The 22652-nt window shown below is 46.6% G+C and overlaps 1 protein-coding gene across 1 annotated transcript in view; it reads left to right on the top strand.

Annotated features, from left to right (window-relative positions):
- GALK1 (galactokinase 1) overlaps window positions 1–22652 on the top strand; it is a 52468-nt gene that overhangs the window by 7837 nt on the left and 21979 nt on the right. The window contains exons 3-4 of the mRNA XM_073608133.1: window positions 1953–2072; window positions 21929–22064. Of these exons, the coding sequence (XP_073464234.1) occupies window positions 1953–2072; window positions 21929–22064 (256 nt within the window). The remainder of the gene's footprint in view (window positions 1–1952; window positions 2073–21928; window positions 22065–22652) is intronic.

Raw genomic sequence — 22652 nt, 5'->3', positions numbered from 1 at the left:
ACTGGATGACGCCATTCACTGTCCTTCTGACACCATCCACTGCTCTACTGACTGATGCCATCCTCTGCCCTACTGACGCCGTCCTCTGCCCTACTGACACCAACCTATGCCCTACTGACACATCCACTGCTCTACTGGCTGACACCATCCACTGTCCTTCGGACACCATCCACTCCTCTGCCCTACTGACGCCATCCTCTGCCCTACTGACACGTCCATTGCCCTACTGGATGACGCCATTCACTGTCCTTCTGACACCATCCACTGCTCTACTGACTGACGCCATCCTCTGCCCTACTGATGCTATCCTCTGCCCTACTGACTTGTCCACTGCTCTACTGGATGACGTCATCCACTGTCCTTCGTACACCATCCACTGCTCTGCCCTACTGACGCCATCCTCTGCCCTACTGACGCCATCCTCTGCCCTACTGACACGTCCATTGCCCTACTGGATGACGCCATCCACTGTCCTTCTGACACCATCCACTGCTCTACTGACTGACGCCATCCTCTGCCCTACTGATGCTATCCTCTGCCCTACTGACTTGTCCACTGCTTTACTGGATGACGTCATACACTGTCCTTCGTACACCATCCACTGCTCTGCCCTACTGACGCCATCCTCTGCCCTACTGACGCCATCCTCTGCCCTACTGACGCCATCCTCTGCCCTACTGACGCCGTCCTCTGCCCTACTGGATGACGCCATCCACTGTCCTTCTGACACCATCCACTGCTCTACTGACTGATGCCATCCTCTGCCCTACTGACACGTCCATTGCTCTACTGGCTGACACCATCCACTGTCCTTCGGACACCATCCACTGCTCTACTGACTGACGCCATCCTCTGCCCTACTGACATGTCCACTGAACTACTGGATGACGCCATACACTGTCCTTCTGGCACCATCCACTCCTCTGCCCTACTGACGCCATCCTCTGCCCTACTGACGCCATCCTCTGCCCTACTGACGCCATCCTCTGCCCTACTGACACGTCCACTGCCCTACTGGATGACAACATCCACTGTCCTTCTGACACCATCCACTGCTCTACTGACTGATGCCATCGTCTGCCCTATTTACACAAACCTATGCCCTACTGACCCGTCCACTGCTCAACTGGCTGACACCATCCACTGCTCTATCCTACTGAAGCCAAGCTCTACCCTACTGACATTGTCCACTGCTTTACTGACTGACACTGTCCACTTTTAGGGTAGGCAAAGTTTTTATATTTTTACAGTGACATTTGTCAAGAGCGCCAAACCCCGGTCATCTTTGATCTCTTTCATTGTGCTCAGGTAGATCTTTTCCTCTCAAAGGTTGCCTAACCCTGGTATAGCTATATATGTTACTAACAAGTGCTGAAAGGAGGGCACATTTGTGATAAAAGACTAACTCCACCTTTTTGGACTCCTATTTAGGGTGTAACATGTAATGTGGTATAAATCAGACCCACCCCCATTTCCCCCACCTCATGACAGCGTGGGATTTTTTCCTCCAAAGCAGTTGTGAATAGCAAAGGAATAGTTGTGAATTTGAATCACTGTCCTTTACATTTTAGTGTCTCTGTACGTTAAATGGTACTTCTAAAATCATCTTAACTCTGACTCGCTCAAAAATCTGTTATATCCTCTTTATGTTGGTAATCATTTTGGATGTGGTACCCTTCCATAGTAGTCTATAGCCTTGTATTTCTTTTAGACTAAAAATCTGCAGCTTATAATAAAGTCATTCCCTGTGATCTATTAAGGTCCTCGTTTATGTACTTTCTGACAACGGTGACAAAACTCTGTTCTGTTACTCGAACATGTTGTCATCTTGTCATATAGACTTCCAAAGGATACATAAAGCTGCATCATCTTTTCCTTTCATGTGGTAGAGAAACCTGGGAAGAACTCTGTATATGCTCATTACATTGTCCTATTCTATTGTCTTCTGGCAGCTGGGCCTGTCCCTGGGTTTAATGCAGTGATTGCCACCAGTGTTCCATTAGGCGGAGGCCTATCCAGCTCTGCGTCCCTGGAAGTGGCTACTTATACCTTTTTGCAGCAGCTGTGCCCAGGTAAGAATACTCTCCCTTCCATGGTAAGAATAGATTATATTTGGAGAATAAGGATTTTATTTAGTGTCAATTTAAGTACCGGTAATCCTACCAACCTGTAGGGGAACCTTTCTCAAAGTATAAAATCAACCTTCAAAGGGAGATCTTGGTACCATTAGGTATCAGTCACTGTCTTTCAGTTTCTGCAGGAAGACCCCTAAAACCTGGCGCTGCAGAATGAAAATTCTGACTTTTATAAAAAGTCACTGCTGAGGAACACCCTTATCTAATCCCAAAATGCAGTTGGTTGTTGGTTAAGTCCAATCCCTGGACCACAATATTAGCATGATGTTTTAGGACACAGCAATGCCTTTTTATTAATTTTCCTTCTGCTGCCCATATAACAGAGCATTGTGGCTAATATTTTTAGTTGGTTTATTATTCCCTAGACCAGTGTTTCTCAACCTTTTTTATGTTAAGGCACCTTTTAAAATTCTGTACAATCTTGAGGCACCCAATTCTAAAATGTAAAAGACTAAACTAATAGTCTTACATATTGAAGCAACATCCACACATGTAGGACATCCAACATTAGAGGTGCTTTATTCTTCTAGAGCAAATACACCTTGACACACTGGTAATGACTAGTATCCCAATGTTTCTCTTCTCCCTCAGCTGATGTGACTCCAGTGCTGATGGAGAGGGGCAGCTGAGGGGCAAACAAGAATGCTGTGCAGGCGTCAGATGTCCTCCTTTTTAAAAGAGAAGTATTGGTTGAGCTGTGGAGGGGCGGGGCGAACTGCTGTCGCAGGCTCTCAGCGGCTCGCTGAGAGGCTGAGACAGGCATCAGTCCAGGCACCTGGCGGATCCAGACTTTATTGTCGGGATGACGCAATGCCTGGGCTGATATCCATGAGGTCAGCCTGGAGCAGACTTCAGACCGCTTTCTGCTGAAAATGGGTCACAGGAGTGCAAAATGAATTGCAGTCCTGTGACCCAAGGGAGAATTACGACCAAACGAGCTCAGGCTGTACTTCTCCTTTAACCAGTGATGCTATTGGTTGTTAGGATGCCTTATGGAAGGTTTTAATGGTGCACAATGAAAACCTGTGGCTTTGTGTAACTAAAAGTCAGGCTTCATCTACCTGCTGGCCTGTTGACAATTTTTGGGCAATTTCAAGGCATTTTGCCAAGGCACCCCTGAAGAAACCTGAAGGCCCCCTGGTTAAAAAAAAGGTTGGTCTAGACAAACAGAGGTGGTTATCTATAGCACAGGTTTAGCAAGGAGTGGAAAGCAAATCTTCTCCTTGCTGGAAGAATGGGGTGTTACTGGAGGGGGGGCTCTTCATGGTGCCTTGGTCATAACAGAATCGTGAACTTAAAGTGGTTGTAAAGGCAAAAGGTGTGCAGCAGCCCCACCTAATACTTACCTGAGCCCCCTTTTGATCCAGCGATGTGGGGACTCGCACTCCTGATTGGCTCTTGGCAATTTGGGTTTGGAGCGTTTCTGCTTGGGTGCCCCCAGAGCAAGCTGCTTGCTCTGGGAGCACCCGACAGGAGGGAGGAGCCAGGAGCGCCTGTGTGGGACCCAAGAAGAGGAGGACCCAAGCTGCTCTGTGCAAAACCATTACACAAAGCAGGTAAGTATAACATGTTTGTTAATTAAATAAAATAAAAAATGAGACTTTAGTATCGCTTTAATGAACGCAGCTGTGTTTTTTCACAGTATGCCATACCTCCAAAGTACATTTTCTCCTTTATTCACCTGAACTTTTCTGATATTTGGACATTTGTAGTATTTAGACCTGTTCAACATAAAGTATATGACCCAATGGGGCCTATGTAGAAAACATTCATTGGATGCATGTCTGCTGATTATGCTGGCTGCATGGCTGTCATGCTGACTAGGGATGGGCGAATGGTTCAGCCCGAGCATCCGAACAAACGGGTTTTGGACTGTTTGTTTGGCCCTCCGAACCGACCACAATGCATTGCGGCGCTGAACAGTACATTGCAAGCCCTGATTGGCTGAAGCAGTGAAAGCTTCAGCCAATCAGGGCACAGAGCACTGTCAGAGTCATGATTGGACACTGTCATCATGACTTTATCCAATCATGGCTCATTCCCGCCCCACAGTATAAAAGTATTCTTTCAATGGCAGCCATTTTCAGTGTGATTTTGTCTTGGAGAGAGATAGAACAGGGCTCTGTTCAGTGCTATTAGTTAGTTAGTTTGCTATACTGTGCTATTTTGCTTCAATTGTCAGTGTAGAATATTAGTTTAGTGTCAGTCTAGGGATAGTGTGAGTGTAGTGAGGAGGACCATCATTCAGCTGTGCATAGTGTGCAGCTAGAGTAGGGACAGCTCAGATAGTTTCACTGTAGTGTAATGAGACCGTGTCATATATACATACATTAGTGTAGAGTAAGGACAGCTCAGATAGTTTCACTGTAGTGTAATGAGACCGTGTCATATATATACATACATTAGTGTAGAGTAGGGACAGCTCATATAGTTTCAGTGTAGTGTAGTGAGACCGTGTCAGTAAATCTTGACATTAGTGTATAGCTAGAGTAGAGACAGTTCAGATAGCGTCAGTGTAGTGATGGTTGAACACCGTCTATTTGATTGCGTTACTGCCAGTTAGCGTCATTTACTTCTGTGTGTGTTACTGCTTAACTGCCAGTTTAATGCCATATAGTTCTGTGCGTCACTGTACGTTTGGCACATTATATTACAGTATATTATAGTGTATCCATGGAGTGTGTCTGTGTAGTGTGAGTACTCAAATTAAAGTGCACCAAACACCACTTTACATTGATTAACCGCTTGCTTACTGGGCACTTAAACCCCCCTCCTGTCCAGACCAATTTTCAGCTTTCTGCGCTGATGCACTTTGAATGACAATTGCGCGGTCATACAACACCGTACCCAAGTTATATTTTTATCATTTTTTCCCCACAAATAGAGCTTTCTTTTGGTGGTATTTCTCTGCAGTTTTTATTTTCTCAAGTCATCTTCCAGGACGGCACACCTGAGAGAGATGAGAGGCTCCTCCCCACAGGAAACACAATCAATCAACAGCTGTTTTAAGTCCACACCCTTCCCCCTGATCCTCAGTTTTTGATTGTGTTTCTCCCTACACGGTGAAACTGTTTGTTTTTTTTCCAAATGACCGAAGCCTGGGGCTGGTGGTCTCCCCCTGGGAGCCGGACCAAATGCCTGGGAAGCCTCTGGGTCTGGCGGGATATATTTATCCTTCCCGGGGGGTTCCCCTATCCTTTCCTCAGGGGGGGCAGCAGAAACTGGGAAAGCCCCCCTGAGAGCTGAAGGCCCCTGGGTACAGTGGTGTCCCCAGAACTTCAGGGGCCTTTATCCTGTCTTCCCCCCCCCCCCCCCCCCTTACCTGTCCGGACGTCCGTTCAGACGGGGGTGCTGGCCTTCGGTTCTTTCCAGGGGGATCGTATCCCCTGACTCCTGGGTCCCTGGTAGCTCGCGTGGGTTGCTGGGGAGGGCACCGCCTGAACGACTCGCATTCTTACCCAGAAGGGAAGGCTGAGAGTCAGCAGGAGCAGGCGCCCACATCCTCCTTTCGAGGAGGCACCAGTTTACTATGGTGAATGTCTGCCTAAACCACCTCAGATGGGAATGAGGAACGTATGGCATTGCCCCCCCCCCCCCCCCTAACTTTCAACAATGTGGCAGGGACCAAGCTTCTGTGTGGCACAGTAGGGGTTCCCTTGTGACAGATCCCCCTTTTGGGGGTTGCTTGCTATGGGTAACTTTTCATAAGCTCCAACCTCCCACTCCACTCTTACATTGTGGTTATATTTTAATGCAGGGGGTAAGAAAAACCTTTTTGTTGGTTTGGGCTACAGTCCACTCAGTGACAGATCTAAAAGCGATTTACCATAAATCGTTTTTCCTATATCCTTTGATTAAGGATTTTCTGTGCTTCTTTAAGGGCTGCAGGTGGCTATTTACCTCCAGGCTAACTTGGTAACCACCCTTTTTAGAGGTCTTATATTGGTCTCTAGGGCTGGGCTCATTGAGACTTTAGTTACTGATCAGCCCCACCCGTGTATGAGCTGGCTAGCGTTTGCTCAATCTACGGAGGTAAGGTAGGACAACAGCTACTATAGTAAGGTGTCCAACCATTTTAGGATTGGTTCCTTCACTGGTGGTGAAGGATTAGTATCTACAGCCCAGGCTATGCCTATGAAATAATTTGCCCGTTTGGTTATTTCATAAAGGGATACACCATGACTCCTTCTTGGCTGCTCACCAGTAGACCTCAGTAGTGAAGGTTTGTCCTTGCTGGGGTGTTTGGTGGCACAACTAAAGTACACATTGAGATTTGTGACATCTCTGCTGAAGCTTGTTGGGTGTCCTTTATATCCTAAAGGTACTGCTTTGTTTGGCTACAGATCAGAAAATACAACAGGGAAGGTGGTCTGTAATTTCTGGTTTTGTGCCGCACGCCAGAAACGCACATCATTGAGTCTGGTAATGACATTTCTGCTCATAATTGTTATATTGCTGCACATCAGACCTACACAAGATTGGGGTCTGTCTGTGGGGTTTTTGTGTCCTGTATTACTGCCTTATTGGTTGCTTATCAGAAAGGCAGCAGGAAAGATTGATGGCAGGGGTAGTACATATACTGCCTTTGGTAATCGGTACAGCACCACAAGGTGGCGTCGTGCTGATTCAGACAGTGCTATTAACGGCAATAGCTGCCGATTTTAGGCATGCGATTTGACATGTGAGTCGCATGCCAAATCGCTTCAATATGGATGTGCTATCTCTATTCAGAATTGTTAGATTGTTGCACATTAGAGATATACACGATTGAGGTTTGTCTGTGGGTCCTGTATTACTGCCTTATTGGTTGCTTATCAGAAAGGTAGCAGTGAAGATGGATGGTCCTGATTTTGTTGGAAAATACAAAATTGAACCTGTGCCAGGGGTAGTACACATACTGCCATTGGTAATCAGTGCAGCACCACAAAGTGGCCAGTGCTATTAACGGCAATGTCTGCCAATTTTAGGCATGCGATTTGGCATGTTGAGTCACATGCCAAATCACTTGAATATGGATGTGCTGTCTCTATTCAAGATTGTTGTTGCACATCAGACCCATACAAGATTGAAGGTTGTCTGTCCTTTATGTCTTTCATTTACTGCCTTATTGGCTGCATATCAGAAAGGACACAACAGTGAAGGTTGTTTGTCTTTTTCTGATTTGTTTTTGCTGCTCAGCAGGGAGACACATTGAGGGTAATGACATCTCTGCTCAGTATTGGTATATGCTACACATCAGACATACACAAAGATTGAACGTTGTTTGTGTCCTGTATGTCCTATATTTACTGCCTTACCGTCCATATATCAGAAAGGCACAACAGTAAGTGGTGTTTCTCATTGATCTTCCTTGCTGTTTATTAGGTATACACAGTAGGGGGTTGTTGGCTGCACTCCTCCAGGGAGCCACAGCATGGGGACCCCTTGTTTGTTCGACCCGAAAACTGCTTTTCCTGCGACCTGTGTAATCTTGAGGTCTGTGGTTCCGTAAGCAGAGACTGCTGGAGACGCTGCGACCTGGAGTCGCACAGTCACGAATGGTACCCTTTGGAAGCCATGGTATATACTGCGTCTTGCAGTCCCAAGTGGCAGGTTGGGTCGCACAGGTGTGGGAACCCTAAGCTTATCTGTCCCTTCTGGTTCAGGTTTTGCAACGCAGCAGGAATACTCATTGTGGAGGTATTGCCTTATTTTGCAGTAGACCAGAAAGATCGCAGCTGTAAAGGCTGTCTGTTGTTTCTTTGTTTTTATGTTGCTGCACAGCAGAAGTACTCAACATTGAAGCTTGTTGGTGCTTTCTGTTTCATATTGCCTTACCTTCAGAAAAACACAATGCTGTAGGTTGCTTGTGTTCTTTGTCTGTTGGTTCTATGTAACTGCACTACAGAACTGCATAACAGGAAGGATTGTCTTATAACTGTACTTGGTGGTTCGTCATAAATGCGCAACATAGAAGTTTGGGTCTTTCTGTCTTCTCTTTATAGCCTTGTTTTGCTGTACATCAGTAAAACACCACTGAAAAAGGGGGTTCCCTTCCTTTCTGTATTTGCCAGTTATGACCTAGCTAGCTGCACTTCAGAAATGCGCAGCATTTAAGGTGTGTTTGTGTCTTAATGCTTACATATTGGCCACACATCAGAAAACCAGACTGTGAGGTTCAGATTTGGGTCTCTTCCCATATTTGATATTTTGGTTTAGCTAGTCACACTCAGATACACAACATTGTTGTCTATGCTTGTGTCCTTTCTGTCTAAATCTATTGTGCTATGTCCACAATCTGTGATTTTTTTTTTTTTTTTATTTGTGATATTAATAATACATGTATCACCTTTTTGTATTTCAGCCTTCTCTTCCGTGGAAGGGCCAGGAGTTCTGGCTGCAGATGTCACATGTCAGAAAGCCTCGACCCCTTACATTCAGGGATGCCTGAGCCATTTCCTAGAGTTGAAGCCCAGTAGAGTTATGGGTCACTGGAGGAAGGCGATAGCTGAGCAGGCAGATGACAGGGCGGGACCCGCACACTGTGCAGGGACCGCCCTGTCAGATCTCCGCTCTCTCCTATGGGGGATCGGAGGAACACGGACCGTCTGTCCGTGTTCCTCCGATCCGCTCTGCAGACGGATAGAAAAATAGGATTTTCTTCCGTCCGCAGAATCGGACGAGAGCGGAGGCGGACGACATCGGGTGTTAGCGGATGTACATCCGCTGACACCCGCTATCCCATAGGGATGCATGTATGTCCGTATTTCATCCGAAAACGGATGGATGAAATACGGACATACTGTCCGCATGTGTAAAAGGGGCCTTAGGAAGTTCAGTTCAGAGGAGTTTTATGGCCTGAAGATGAAGTATAAACATGTATACCCGACCAAATAGGTTACAGCTCGGTGCATGGCCTTCATTTTGCCCTTCTAGCAAAACTAGATGTAGCAATATGAGTGTTCTTCTCCTGCTATAGATGTTAGTCTCCTGAGTAGGCTCTCAGGCATAAGTAAAACTATAGATTGGGCATGCCTTAAACCCAGGGATTAAGTTTTTGTTAATCTATTTCCCTTAAGTAGGTTTCCCTTCAGTCTTTGCTGACGTAAAGATAAAAATGAACAAAAAGGGGTTGTCTGTCAGGGGCCCCCCTTTTTTGGCAGTTTTATTTCCCTGGACAGGGTTGTGTTAAGACAGGCCCCCTTATGGATCAATGTAGTGTCCTTGTCTTAAAACACAGGTCTCCGATTAATCTTTTTAGTGGTTCTAAACAGCACCTATAGGCAGAATAGGCCATTGTTGGTAGATGTGTGACAGGCAACATTGATAACCTACAAGTTTAACATGTTTTCTGATTCCATCTTTAAGAGCCCACTCCACCTAGATCCTGCATCCGAAACAGAGAAGGCAGGGACACCGGTGGAGTAGACCGGCAGATAAGCCGCATGATCCAGCTAAGATACCTTCATCAAGCATATGGAGTAAAGGTAAAGCTTACTGCAGAACCGAGGTTCGCCAAGAGGGTCTTGCAGTGGTCCCACCCTAAGGTAGGCCTGAGGTACTTGATTATCCTCTCAGGTGTGCCGTCCTGGAAGATGACTTGAGAAAAGTACTAGTTACTTACCGGTAACTGTCTTTCTGGGAAATCTTCCAGGACGGCAGGCCTACTTCCCACCCGTTGGAGGAGGGAAAATTTTAGAACACTAGAAGGTGAGTGCCTATGAGGAATGATTTCCCTTGTGAACCAGGTTCAGGAGTTACTTCTCTACAAACTGAGGATCAGGGGGAAGGGTGTGGACTTAAAACAGCTGTTGATTGATTGTTTCCTGTGGGGAGGAGCCTCTCATCTCTCTCAGGTGTGCCGTCCTGGAAGATTTCCCAGAAAGACAGTTACCGGTAAGTAACTAGTACTTTTTTGTTAAAACATTTTTTAAAAGACCGAATTTTTAAAAAATATATATATATATTTTTTTATATTTTGTTATAAAAATTTTTAAACAGGTAATTTGTCTCCTTCATTGATGTACGCTAATAAGGCAGCAGTGATGGGCACTGATGGGTGGCAGTGATGGGCACTGATGGGTGGCAATAAGGGGCACTGATCAGTTACACTGATAGGCAGCACTGCTAGGTGGCACTGATTGGCACCACTGGTGGGCATTGATAGGTGGCACTTGTGGGTGTTGATAGGTGGCACTTGTGGGCGTTGATAGGTGGCACTTGTGGGCGTTGATAGGTGGCACTCATGGGCATTGATAGGTGGCACTGGTAGGCACTGTCAGGTGGCAATAGCAGGTGGCACAGATGAGGCCTAATTGCCTCTTCCTCTTCGGGAATGATGTCCCTTGCAGATGAGCCGGTGATCGGCTTTTTTTTCCTCCTCATGCTTTCAGCGTCAGGAGAAAAAAACGATTATCGAGCTTTTGTTTACATCATGTGATCAGCTGTCATTGGCTGACAGCTGATAACATGGTAAGGGGCCGGAACCGGCCCCTTACTCGGATCGGTTATCACCCGAGTCTCAGTGATTCGGTGATCACAGCGCGCACAGGGGAGGCCGTCATATGACGACCTCCTGGAAATTCAGGTCTGCGCTGTGGCCATCATTCGGCTATAGCGCAGACGTCAAGTGGTTAAAGTGCATCTACGTACAGATTTCCACTTCTTGTTTACATTTGCTTATAAGCACCACCCCCTCCCTCCCAATAATGTCTGGGAGGACAACAAGGAGAGGCTCTGTAAGGGGGACAGCAACAAATGTGTCCACAGGCTAAGGTGACCGTGGTGGTCAGTCCTCAGGCAGGGCATCATTTCCTCTGTTTAGTGAGTTTGCCTGTGCTATCCAGCCACAGCATGCAGAGGAGGTGGTGGACTGGCTTACTAAACCTTTCTCATCCTCTGTCACACAAGCAGAGACAAGTGTGCAGTCCCCTGCAGTTGCCAGAGTGGATAAACCTGCCTCCTTGTCCACATCTATTCCTGCCATAGCCCCAACATCAGCCATGGAGGAGTCAGCTGAGTTATTTGACCGGAACACGAGCCTAGAGAGAGGCGAGAACACTGGTAGACAAATTGGCATTCATGTTCCCCAAGCCGCAGTGTATAGCCAAGTTGTCTCCAGTGGTAATGATGGAGGAGATGATGATGATGAGGTCACTGATGCGACTTGGGTGCCAGATAGAGCAGAGGAGGAAATTGAAGGTGAGGCGGCACAACCCCAAGGAGGCCGACATCAAGAAAGAGTAGAGAGCAGCCACCCTGTTTCATCACATTATGAAGCTGTTATCTCCCGGCCCACTCCCCAAAGCTCAGCTGTCTGGACCTTTTTCAGCACATCTGCAGCAGATTGCACTGTTGCTATTTGCAAACTGTGTCTCAGGCACATCAAATGTAGCAAAAACACCAGCCATTTCGGTACCACATGCTTAACAAGGCATTTAACGTCCAACCACTCAGCCCTTTGGCAAGAGCACCTAAAACACACACAAAAGGGGCACATATCTGTCCCTCCTCCTCCTTACCCACTTCAGTCTGCCTCTGCTATACCGAGTTATTACCTCTCAGCAGCCTCCACTGACAGGGATGTAGTATAGCACAGGGAGTCCCAGGTCCTAGCAGCACATCTGCCAGCAGCACACCACCAGCTGTTGACTGTAGCCGTCAAATTTCTCTGCCCCATCTGCTGCAGCAGAAAAAAAAATACAGTCCCTGCCACCCACATGCCCAGCGTCTAAATGCAAGCTTGTCAAAGCTGTTGGCTCTCCAACTTCTGCCTTTCAGCCTGGTGGATTCTGCCCCCTTCCGTGAATTCGCACAATGTGCTGTACCACAATGGCAGGTTCCCAGTCGCTACTACTTTTCATGTAAGGCCGTTCCATCTCTTTACCGTCTCGTGGAAGAGAATGTTCTGGCATTGTTGAGCAAGGCAGTCGGCCATAAAATCCACCTTACTGGTGACATGTGGTCCAGCAAGCATGGACAGGGACGATATATTTAGTTCACAGCACACTAGGTAACCCTGCTTGCAACTCGAAAGGATGCAAGACAGGGCTGCAGCTTGTTGTGCCCCCACGTCTCCATACAGCTGGTGGTGATGATGCCAGACCTGTGAGCTCTACCCCCTCCTCCATGCCCTCCTCTGCAGAATTGTCCTATAAACATCAGGTACCCCCTAAGCGTTCAAAGGGCTATTCCATGAGTCAGGCTAAAAGGTGCCATGCAGTGCTTCAGCTGGTGTGTTTAGGGGACAGGAACCACACTGGAGCAGAGATTCTTGCAGCTCTGCAGGGACAGGCCCAGAGGTGGTTCACACCACGCCAGCTGGAGCCAGGAATGGTGGTGTGCGGTAATGGCTCAAACCTCCTGTCCGCCCTTAGGCAGGGAAAGTTGACACATGTGCAATGCTTGGCACATGTCCTCAATTTGGTGGTGCAGCTTTTCCTAAATACGTACCCATTGTTGCAAGATGCGCTAAAGCTGGCCAGAAGCAGAAGAGTCTGAAGCCATTTCAGGCTGTCATATACAGCCAGTGCTCGGTTGCCTGAAATTCAGCGAGAATTCCACCTGCCTGTAAACAGCCTGATTTGTGACATGCCCACCAGGTGGAACTCGACTTTGGCAATGCTGCAGCGGCTATACATGCAGCAGAGGGCCGCCAACAAGTACCTGTGCGAGTACAGCATGACGACAGGCTCAGACCGTCTTTTTTTTTTTCCCCACGCCAATGGCTGATCATTAAGGATGCATGCACTGTATTGTCACCATTTGGGGAGGCCACAAGGATGGTGAGCCGTGAGAGTGCATACATTAGTGACACAATCCCTGTTGTGTGCCTGCTGGAGCAGACTCTGCGTGGCATTATGGACAGGGCACTGGAGGCAGAGCAGCAGGAGGAAGAGGAGGACTTCCTTTCCTCTCAAGGCCCAATTTATCCAGACACCATCATTCCTATGTCACAGAACACATAAGAGGAGAGTGGGGAGGAGGAGGAGGATTCTGGCACTGTCGTAGGCTTCGAAGAAGAGAAAGACATGCGTCAATCTGTAAGCGATGACTTTCCAACCCCAGAACCCTTGGGAGTAGTACGTGGCTGGGAGGGGAAAGTTCCAGATGCTGTCATCCTGAGTGACCCTGAAGAGTCTGCTTCTCAAGCCTCTGCAAATTTGAGGCGCATGGGCAACCTCATGCTTCAAAGTCTGCAAAAGGACCCAAGAATACGTGGCATAAAGGAGAAGGATGATTACTGGTTGGCAACCCTCCTTGACCACCGTTATAAGGGGAAGGTCTCAGAACTCATCCCATCCCCACAGAGAGTGCAGAAGATAAAATCTCTTGAGGACACGTTAAAGAGGATTTTGTTGAATGTTTTTCCTGACTCCAGTAGGTTACAGTGTCGTGAAAAACGTAGTTTTGAGTCTTCTATTGGTCAAGAGAGGAGCGTTGGAGAAGGCGTCCGCCTTAGTGAGGCATTTCGGAATTTTTTTTTAGTCCTCGCCGCCCCCAGGGCTGTCAGCTTTCACATCCCATCGGCAGCGTCTGCATCACATGGTGGACGATTACCTCTGGGCCAAAACAGAGATGGAGAGCTTTCCAGCTGACAATCCACTGACTTACTGGGTCATGAGAATAGACCACTGGCCAGAACTTGCCCAGTATGCTGTTGTTGGGCTGCCCTGCATGCAGCGTGCTTTCAGAACGGGCATTCAGTGCTTCAGGAGGTTTTCATTACTGATCATAGAATGCATCTGTCCACAGACTCCGTGGACCGTTTGACTTTTATAAAAATGAATCAGTCCTGGATTACCAGCTATGAAGCTCCTGATGCCGATGTCATTGAATAAGTCTTTTTGCGATGTGGAATCTCTGCAGGACTTCAAGGCTGCCTAGCTTTGAGGGTGCTCAATCATTTCATTTGGGAGAATGTTTTTGGTATAGGTTTCATGGGCACAATTGACACCCAAAGACCAATTTTTCAGCACCTGTTTGACAGGTGCATATCATTGCAATTTTTTTTGCCTTTATCAAGAGCACCTCTATAGGGTTATGGTGGGAAGGCGTCACTGACACCCAAAGAGTAATTTTTCTGCACCTGTTTGACAGGTGCATATCATTGCAATTTTTCACAGCAAGGCCAATTCTTGCTTTCTTCAAGATTACCTCTGTAGGGTTATGGTGGGAAGGCGCCACCTACACCCAAAGACCAATTGTTACGCACCCATTACTTCTATCCAAAGTCAAAGTGATACCAGAATATATCCAAAAAATCCTCTGATCTTGTTCCCAGTGCACTACATTGTGGCCTCATCATACACACTGGCTCCCCAGCTGTTGCTGAGCAAAATAAAGGGAGCTTGCAGGGAAAATGTCGTTTTTTTTTTTTTTTTTGTTTTTTTTTTTTCGGCTTTATAAATGCAATTATTGCTGTAGCAGATTCTAGACATGGTACAGACTTACCACTTTACAGGTAGACTAAGGGGACCACCCAGGCACCATATTGGAAGGAATTTTTCATTTTTATGCATTCATCAAAAAATCACTGCTCCATTTAAAAATTACGTTTTTCACAAACTTTTTTTTTTTTTTTTTTTATTGATACATGTCCCCCAGGGCAGGACCTGGACCCCTATAACTATTGTATGCCCAATTACTTGCATATAAGCCTTCAAAATGGACACTTTTGATTTTTGACGTTTGGGTCCCATTGACTTTAACCACTTCAGCCCCGGAAGGATTTACCCCCTTCCTGACCAGAGCACTTTTTACAATTTGGCACTGCGTCGCTTTAACTGCTAATTGCGCGGTCATGCAATGCTGTAACCAAACGAAATTTGCGTCCTTTTCTTCCCACAAATAGAGCTTTCTTTTGATGGTATTTGATCACCTCTGCCGTTTTTATTTTTTGCGCTATACACGGAAAAAGACTGAAAATTTTGAAAAAAAATGATATTTTCTACTTTTTGTTCTAAAAAAAATCCAATAAACTCAATTTTAGTCATACATTTAGGCCAAAATGTATTTGGCCACATGTCTTTGGTAAAAAAAATGTCAATAAGTGTATATTTATTGGTTTGCGCAAAAGTTATAGCGCCTACAAACTAGGGTACATTTTCTGGAATTTACACAGTCTTTAATTTATGACTGCCTATGTCATTTCTTGAGGTGCTAAAATGACAGGGCAGTACAAAACCCCCACAAATGACCCCATTTTGGAAAGTAGACACCCCAAGGAAATTGCTGAGAGGCATGTTGAGCCCATTGAATATTCATTTTTTTTTGTCCCAAGTGATTGAATAATGAAAAAAAAAAAAAAAAAAAAACAAAATTACAAAAAGTTGTCACTAAATGATATATTGCTCACACAGGCCATGGGCATATGTGGAATTGCACCCCAAAATACATTTAGCTGCTTCTCCTGAGTATGGGGATACCACATGTGTGGGACTTTTTGGGAGCCTAGCCGCATACGGGGCCCCGAAAACCAATCACTGCCTTCAGGATTTCTAAGGGCGTACATTTTTGATTTTACTCCTCACTACCTATCACAGTTTTGAAGGCCATAAAATGCCCAGATGGCACAAACCCCCCCCAAATGACCCCATTTTGGAAAGTAGACACCCCAAGCTATTTGCTGAGAGGCATGTTGAGTCCATGGAATATTTTATATTTTGACACAAGTTGCGGGAAAGTGACAATTTATTTTTTTTTTTTTTTTTTTTTTGCACAAAGTTGTCACTAAATGATATATTGCTCACACAGGTCATGGGCATATGTGGAATTGCACCCCAAAATACATTTAGCTGCTTCTCCTGAGTATGGGGATACCACATGTGTGGGACTTTTTGGGAGCCTAGCCGCGTACGGGACCCCGAAAACCAATCACCGCCTTCAGGATTTCTAAGGGTGTACATTTTTGATTTCACTCTTCACTGCCTATCACAGTTTCGGAGGCCATGGAATGCCCAGGTGGCACAAAACCCCCCCAAATGACCCCATTTTGGAAAGTAGACACCCCAAGCTATTTGCTGAGAGGCATGGTGAGTATTTTGCAGCTCTCATTTGTTTTTGAAAATGAAGAAAGACAAAAAAAAAAATTTTTTTTTTTCTTTTTTTAATTTTCAAAACTTTGTGACAAAAAGTGAGGTCTGCAAAATACTCACTATACCTCTCAGCAAATAGCTTGGGGTGTCTACTTTCCAAAATGGGGTCATTTGGGGGGGGGTTTGTGCCACCTGGGCATTCCATGGCCTCCGAGACTGTGATAGGCAGTGAAGAGTGAAATCAAAAATTTACGCCCTTAGAAAGCCTGAAGGCGGTGCTTGGTTTTCGGGGTCCCATACGTGGCTAGGCTCCCAAAAAGTCTCACACATGTGGTATCCCCGTACTCAGGAGAAGCAACAGAATGTATTTTGGGGTGTAATTTCACATATTCCCATGGCATGTTTGAGCAATATATCATTTAGTGACAACTTTGTGCAAAAAAAAAAAAAAATAATAATAATTTGTCTCTTTCCCGCAACTTGTGTCACAATATAAAATATTCCATGGACTCGACATGCCTCTCAGCAAATAGCTTGGGGTGTCTACTTTCCAAAATGGGGTCATTTGGGGGGGTTTGAACTGTCCTGGCATTTTATGCACAACATTTAGAAGCTTATGTCACACATCACCCACTCTTCTAACCACTTGAAGACAAAGCCCTTTCTGACACTTTTTGATTACATGAAAAAATTATTTTTTTTTGCAAGAAAATTACTTTGAACCCCCACACATTATATATTTTTTTAAAGCAAATGCCCTACAGATTAAAATGGTGGGTGTTTAATTTTTTTTTTTCACACAGTATTTGCGCAGCGATTTTTCAAACGCATTTTTTGGGGAAAAAACACACTTTTTTACATTTTAATGCACTAAAACACACTATATTGCCCAAATGTTTGATGAAATAAAAAAGATGATCTTAGGCCGAGTACATGGATACCAAACATGACATGCTTTACAACTGTGCACAAACGTGCAGTGACAACAAAATAAATACATTTTTAAAAGCCTTTACAGGTTACCACTTTAGATTTACAGAGGAGGTCTACTGCTAAAATTACTGCCCTCGATCTGACCGTCGCGGTGATACCTCACATGCATGGTGCAATTGCTGTTTACATTTGACGCCAGACCGACGCTTGCGTTCGCCTTAGCGCAAGAGCAGGGGGGACAGGGGTGCTTTTTTTTTTTTTTTTTTTTTTTTCTTTATTATTTTTTTGCTTTTTTATCTTATTTTAAAACTGTTCCTTTCATTTTTTTTTTTTTTTAATCATTTTTATTGTTATCTCAGGGAATGTAAATATCCCCTATGATAGCAATAGGTAGTGACAGGTACTCTTTTTTGAAAAAATTGGGGTCTATTAGACCCTAGATTTCTCCTCTGCCCTCAAAGCATCTGACCACACCAAGATCGGTGTGATAAAATGCTTCCCCAATTTCCCAATGGCGCTATTTACATCCGGCGAAATCTAAGTCATAAAATGCTCGTAGCTTCCGGTTTCTTAGGCCATAGAGATGTTTGGAGCCACTCTGGTCTCTGATCAGGTCTATGGTCAGCTGGCTGAATCACCGGCTGCATTCTCAGGTTCCCTGTTGAGACAGGAGAGCCAGAGAAAAACACGGAAGACGGTGGGGGGGGGGGGGGGGGGGCATTCTCTCCCACTGCTTGTAAAAGCAGTCTAGAGGCTAATTAGCCGCTAGGATTGCTTCTACATGAAAGCCGACCGCTGGCTGAAAAGAATGATACCAAGATGATACCTAAACCTGCAAGCATCATTCTGGTATAACCACTCAAAGTCGTGAATGCTGTACTCAGACAAAAATATGGTTAACAATAAAGCACAGTAAACGGTAAAGTATAAAAAATTGCAGACCTGAAAAGCAAACATGATAAAACATAATAACAATAAAACATTGCAGAATAGAATACAGTAAAAAAGAGCAGAACAATAGAGAGAATAGAGAGAGAGAGAATAGAGAGAGAACAATAAAACGACAACTATTATTTTTTATTTTATATTTTTGTTTGTGTTTTTTTTTTTTTTTTTTTTCACTTTTTTTGTAACTGTAACTTTTGTAACTGTAACCGGTTCCAGGTTCGGGTCTCTCAAAATGCGATGGCATCTTGGGAGACCCTGTGAAAGTGTGTCCTAGTCTGTGCAATGCTGTACCCTACGCTAATACTCAGCTAGTGAATGGTAGCGTTCAAAACATTCACCAATGCAAAGACCAGGATTGTCAGGACAGGAGGGACAATAATAGCGGGTGTCACGCCTATATCCGCGCTTGCTGCAGACACAACATCTTTTTTGGGGGGGTTCGCTGGGTAGGGGTACTCGGGAGGACATAAAAATGCCTCTCATGCAGCCGACTGCATTTGGTTGGGGATGTGAATGGGGGAAGTACGGGCGCTGCAGAAGCGGTAGGTTCCCAATTAGGATTGGCGAATGCAGCAGGAAGGGCACTATGGGCACGACGGGCCTGTGTTTGTCTTTTTGGTGGCAGCGGGACACTACTTGTGCTTGCCACCTCACCAGCTTGAACTGCACTTATGGGACTCGCCACGTCACCAAGTGTTACTGCAGTGCTGGTTTGACTACGACCGGGGTGTACTAGGCCGCTGGCGCTTGCCAGTTCACCAAAACGCTACCAAAAAAACTGTTAACGATCGCAGGGATCAGGCCTGACTCTGCGAACGCTGCAGTTATGCATTTAGTGTTTTGTAAGTGACAGTGATCGATCGATACTGCACTTGGGTGGGCTGGGCTGGGCCGGGCGGAGGGGCAAAACGCAGGTGCTAGCAGGTATCTGGGCTGATCCCGCTAACACTGCGTTTTTGGGAACCCTAAACTGCTGGGGACGCCAGTATAGATCTGATCGGATCAGATATTGATCAGTTCAGATACTATACCACTAAGGGAGGTGTACAGTGCGTGCGTGGGTGTTAGCGCTACTGGCACTAACCTGACGCTGCCTGGGGCTGGTGCTTGCCAGTTCACCAAAACGCTACAAAAAAAACTGTTAGCGATCGCAGGGATCAGGCCTGACTCTGCGAACGCTGCAGTTATGCGTTTAGTGTTTTGTAAGTGACAGTGATCGATCGATACTGCACTTGGGTGGGCTGGGCTGGGCCGGGCGGAGGGGTAAAACGCAGTTGCTAGCAGGTATCTGGGCTGATCCCGCTAACACTGCGTTTGTGGGAACCCTAAACTGCTGGGGACGCTAGTATAGATCTGATCGGATCAGATATTGATGCGTTCAGATACTATACCACTAAGGGAGGTGTACGGTGCGTGGGTGTTAGCGGTACTGGCACTAACCTGACGCTGCCTGGGGCTGGTGCTTGCCATTTCACCAAAATGCTACCAAAAAAACTGTTAGCGATCGCAGGGATCAGGCCTGACTCAGCGAACGCTGCAGTTATGCGTTTAGTGTTTTGTAAGTGACAGTGATCGATCGATACTGCACTTGGGTGGGCTGGGCCGAGCTGGGCGGAGGGGCAAAACGCAGGTGCTAGCAGGTATCTGGGCTGATCCCGCTAACACTGTGTTTTTGGGAACCCTAAACTGCTGGGGACGCCAGTATAGATCTGATCGGATCAGATATTGATGCGATCAGATACTATACCACTAAGGGAGGCGTATGCTGCGTGCGTGGGTGTTAGCGGTACTGGCGCTAATCTGACCCTGCCTGGGGCGACGCATATCACCGCCGGGCGATCAGGGGGCTAAATCTTTATTCGGTAATAAACGGCGGGTTCCCTGACACTATAAAAAATAAACAAACTAACCAGCGTCACCCGTAACGGTTATACAGTGATCAGTGGTGAAAGGGTTAACTAGGGGGCAATCAAGGGGTTAAAACATTTATTAGATAGTATATGGGGGTCCCTGTCGCTATAAAACTCTGACGGCGAACCTAAATATTTACGTCCCTAACTAGCATCACCAGCGACACTAATACAGCGATCAGAAAAATGATCGCTTAGCGACACTGGTGACAGGGGGTGATCAAGGGGTTAAAACTTTATTAGGGGGGGTTAGGGGGGTACCCTAGACCTACAGGGGGCCTAACACTCACTGCCCTGACACTGTAACTGTCACAAACTGACACCAATACAGTAATCAGAAAAAAAAAAAAAAAAAAAAAAAACTGCTGGTGTCAGTTTGTGACAGGGGGGGGGGGGTGATTGGGGGGGGATCGGGGGGCGATCGGGGGGGGGATCGGGGTGTTTAGTGTGCCTGGCATGTTCTACTGTGTGTGTAGTGTTGGTGCACTTACATTGCAGTCTTCTCTCCTCGGCCCGGAACGGAAAATACCGAGCCGAGGAGAGATGACATCATTTCCTCTGCCTCTGTGTACAATACAGAGGCAGGGAAATGATCCCATTGGCTGAGAGCGATCGCGAGGGGGGGGCCACGAATGGATGGCCTCCCCCTCACCTCCGATCGCCGGGGGAGATTTGCCGACCGCCGCAGGCACCGGGGGGGGGTCCGATCGGACCCCCCACCCGCGGGCAGGCAAGGACGTACATATACGTCCTTTTGCCTGCCCGTGCCGCTCTGTCGACGTATATAGTCGTGCGGCGGTCGGCAAGTGGTTAATTGGGTTCGTTATTCGGGTCCAAACTTTCACGGTGTTCGAAAGTTCTGGTGTGAACCGAACAGGGGTCCGTTCGGCCCATCCCTAATGCTGACCCTCTGGCTTCAGTACTTTGAGTTTGAAACAGATCTGTAGACAAGGCCTTCTGATTTTGGGCTTGGTGCACACAGCTGTACAGGGGCTGTATAGTGTGCAGAGCCGCCCCTTGAGATTGGAAGATGCAGCTGTACACAGTTCTGCACCAGGAATTGCACAAAGCCTCTGCACACGCATGGATGTATGCTCCAGATAGTGTGCATTCTGAGTATATGTCCATGAGGTGCTTTATGCAACCCCCGGTGCATAACTGCATTTAGCCACTTCTTCCAATTCATTTCAATGGGTGGCTGTACATGGCAGCTGCGGAGCTAGAGAGAATCATTAAAGTGATGTTAAAGGCTTATTTTTGTTAAAAACAAAGATAACAAACATGTTATACTCACCCGCTCTGTGTAATGGTTTTGCACAGAGCAGCCCTTCTCAGGTCCCCTGCCGGCGCTCCTGGCCCCTCCTCTCTTGCCAAGTGCCCCCACAACAAGCAGCTTGCTGTGGGGGCACCCAAGCAGGCTCACTCCTAAGCCACTGCTCTGCCTGTCTATTCACACACAGAGCCATGGTTTGGCCCAACCCCCTCTCTCTCTCCTCATTGGCTCACTGGCTGTGATTGACAGCTGTGGGGGCCAATGACTCCCCACTCCTGCCTTAGCCAATGAGGAGTGAGAGACCCTGGAGAGCCTCGTGCACATTGCCTGCTCGCGATGCGGATCAGGTAAATATTGGGGGGGGGGGGGGGGGGCGGCGGTTGGGGGAAGGGGTGCTGCACAGAGAAGGTTTTTTTTACCTTCATGTATTATTCTATGCATGAAGATAAAAAACCTTGAGCCTTTAGAACCACTTTTAGCCTCAAGCTGAATTAACCAATGTACATACTTATTCTTGGTTCATATTACAGCCAGGCAAATAGAATTTTGCATAGTTCAGCAATGCCAGGCCACATATTTCACTGATGCAGTCTGCATGGCCTTTAGCAATAGATTATTAGAAGAAATGGTCATCCATTTAGTGTGTACACAGCACCCAGATCTGATGTTCTGCAGGTTCCATGTCATATGTGAATTGTGTCTTTATGTCCACAGATGACGGTGATGTTGTCCAAAAAGCCTTGACATGTCAAAAAGCTGAACATACATTCCCTGGAGTACCCTGCGGGATCATGGACCAGTTTATTTCAGTGATGGGGAGAGAGGGATATGCGCTACTCATTGACTGCAGGTCAGTAGGGACAAAACAGACACTGCAGGGACCTTGTATTGTAGAACAATTGCTCCAGATACCTTCATACCAGTGGCGGCTGGTGCTCAAAATTTTTGGGGGGACGCAAACAAACTGAAAAATTCTGAAAAAAAACCCCATCAATTGCAGCCTCACTGTGCCCGTCTAACGCAGCCACTGTGCCCGTCGAATGCTGCCACTGTGCCCCCCCGCCCACCATCTGCCCGGCACTTACCCTGTCTTGGTGGGGCAGAGGGTGACGGCGGCGGTCGGTGTCCTGTCCTCCATGCTCCCCCCTATGTCCTCAATGTCTTCTCCAGTCCTCGCCTATAATTGGACACCTGATAGGTGTCCAATCACAGCGCCTGTCTTTTCAGCCAATCAGGTGACAGGTAACAGACCTGAACACCTGTTTGGCAGAGAAGCGGTTCAGTGTTAAAAGAGCGAATATTCATTCGCTTTTCTAACACGCCTGGGTGAACTGCGAGCTCCAAGCATGGCGCTGGCTGTTTACCTTTTTTGACACCTATTAGAGCCTATGGCTCTAATCAGGTGCTTTAAAAACACCCACCGCTGCTGTAATTCAGG

This window comes from Aquarana catesbeiana, linkage group LG12 (genome assembly GCF_042186555.1).
Source record: "Aquarana catesbeiana isolate 2022-GZ linkage group LG12, ASM4218655v1, whole genome shotgun sequence".
Classification (NCBI taxonomy): domain Eukaryota; kingdom Metazoa; phylum Chordata; class Amphibia; order Anura; family Ranidae; genus Aquarana; species Aquarana catesbeiana.
This window is presented reverse-complemented; position numbering and strand designations above follow the sequence as displayed.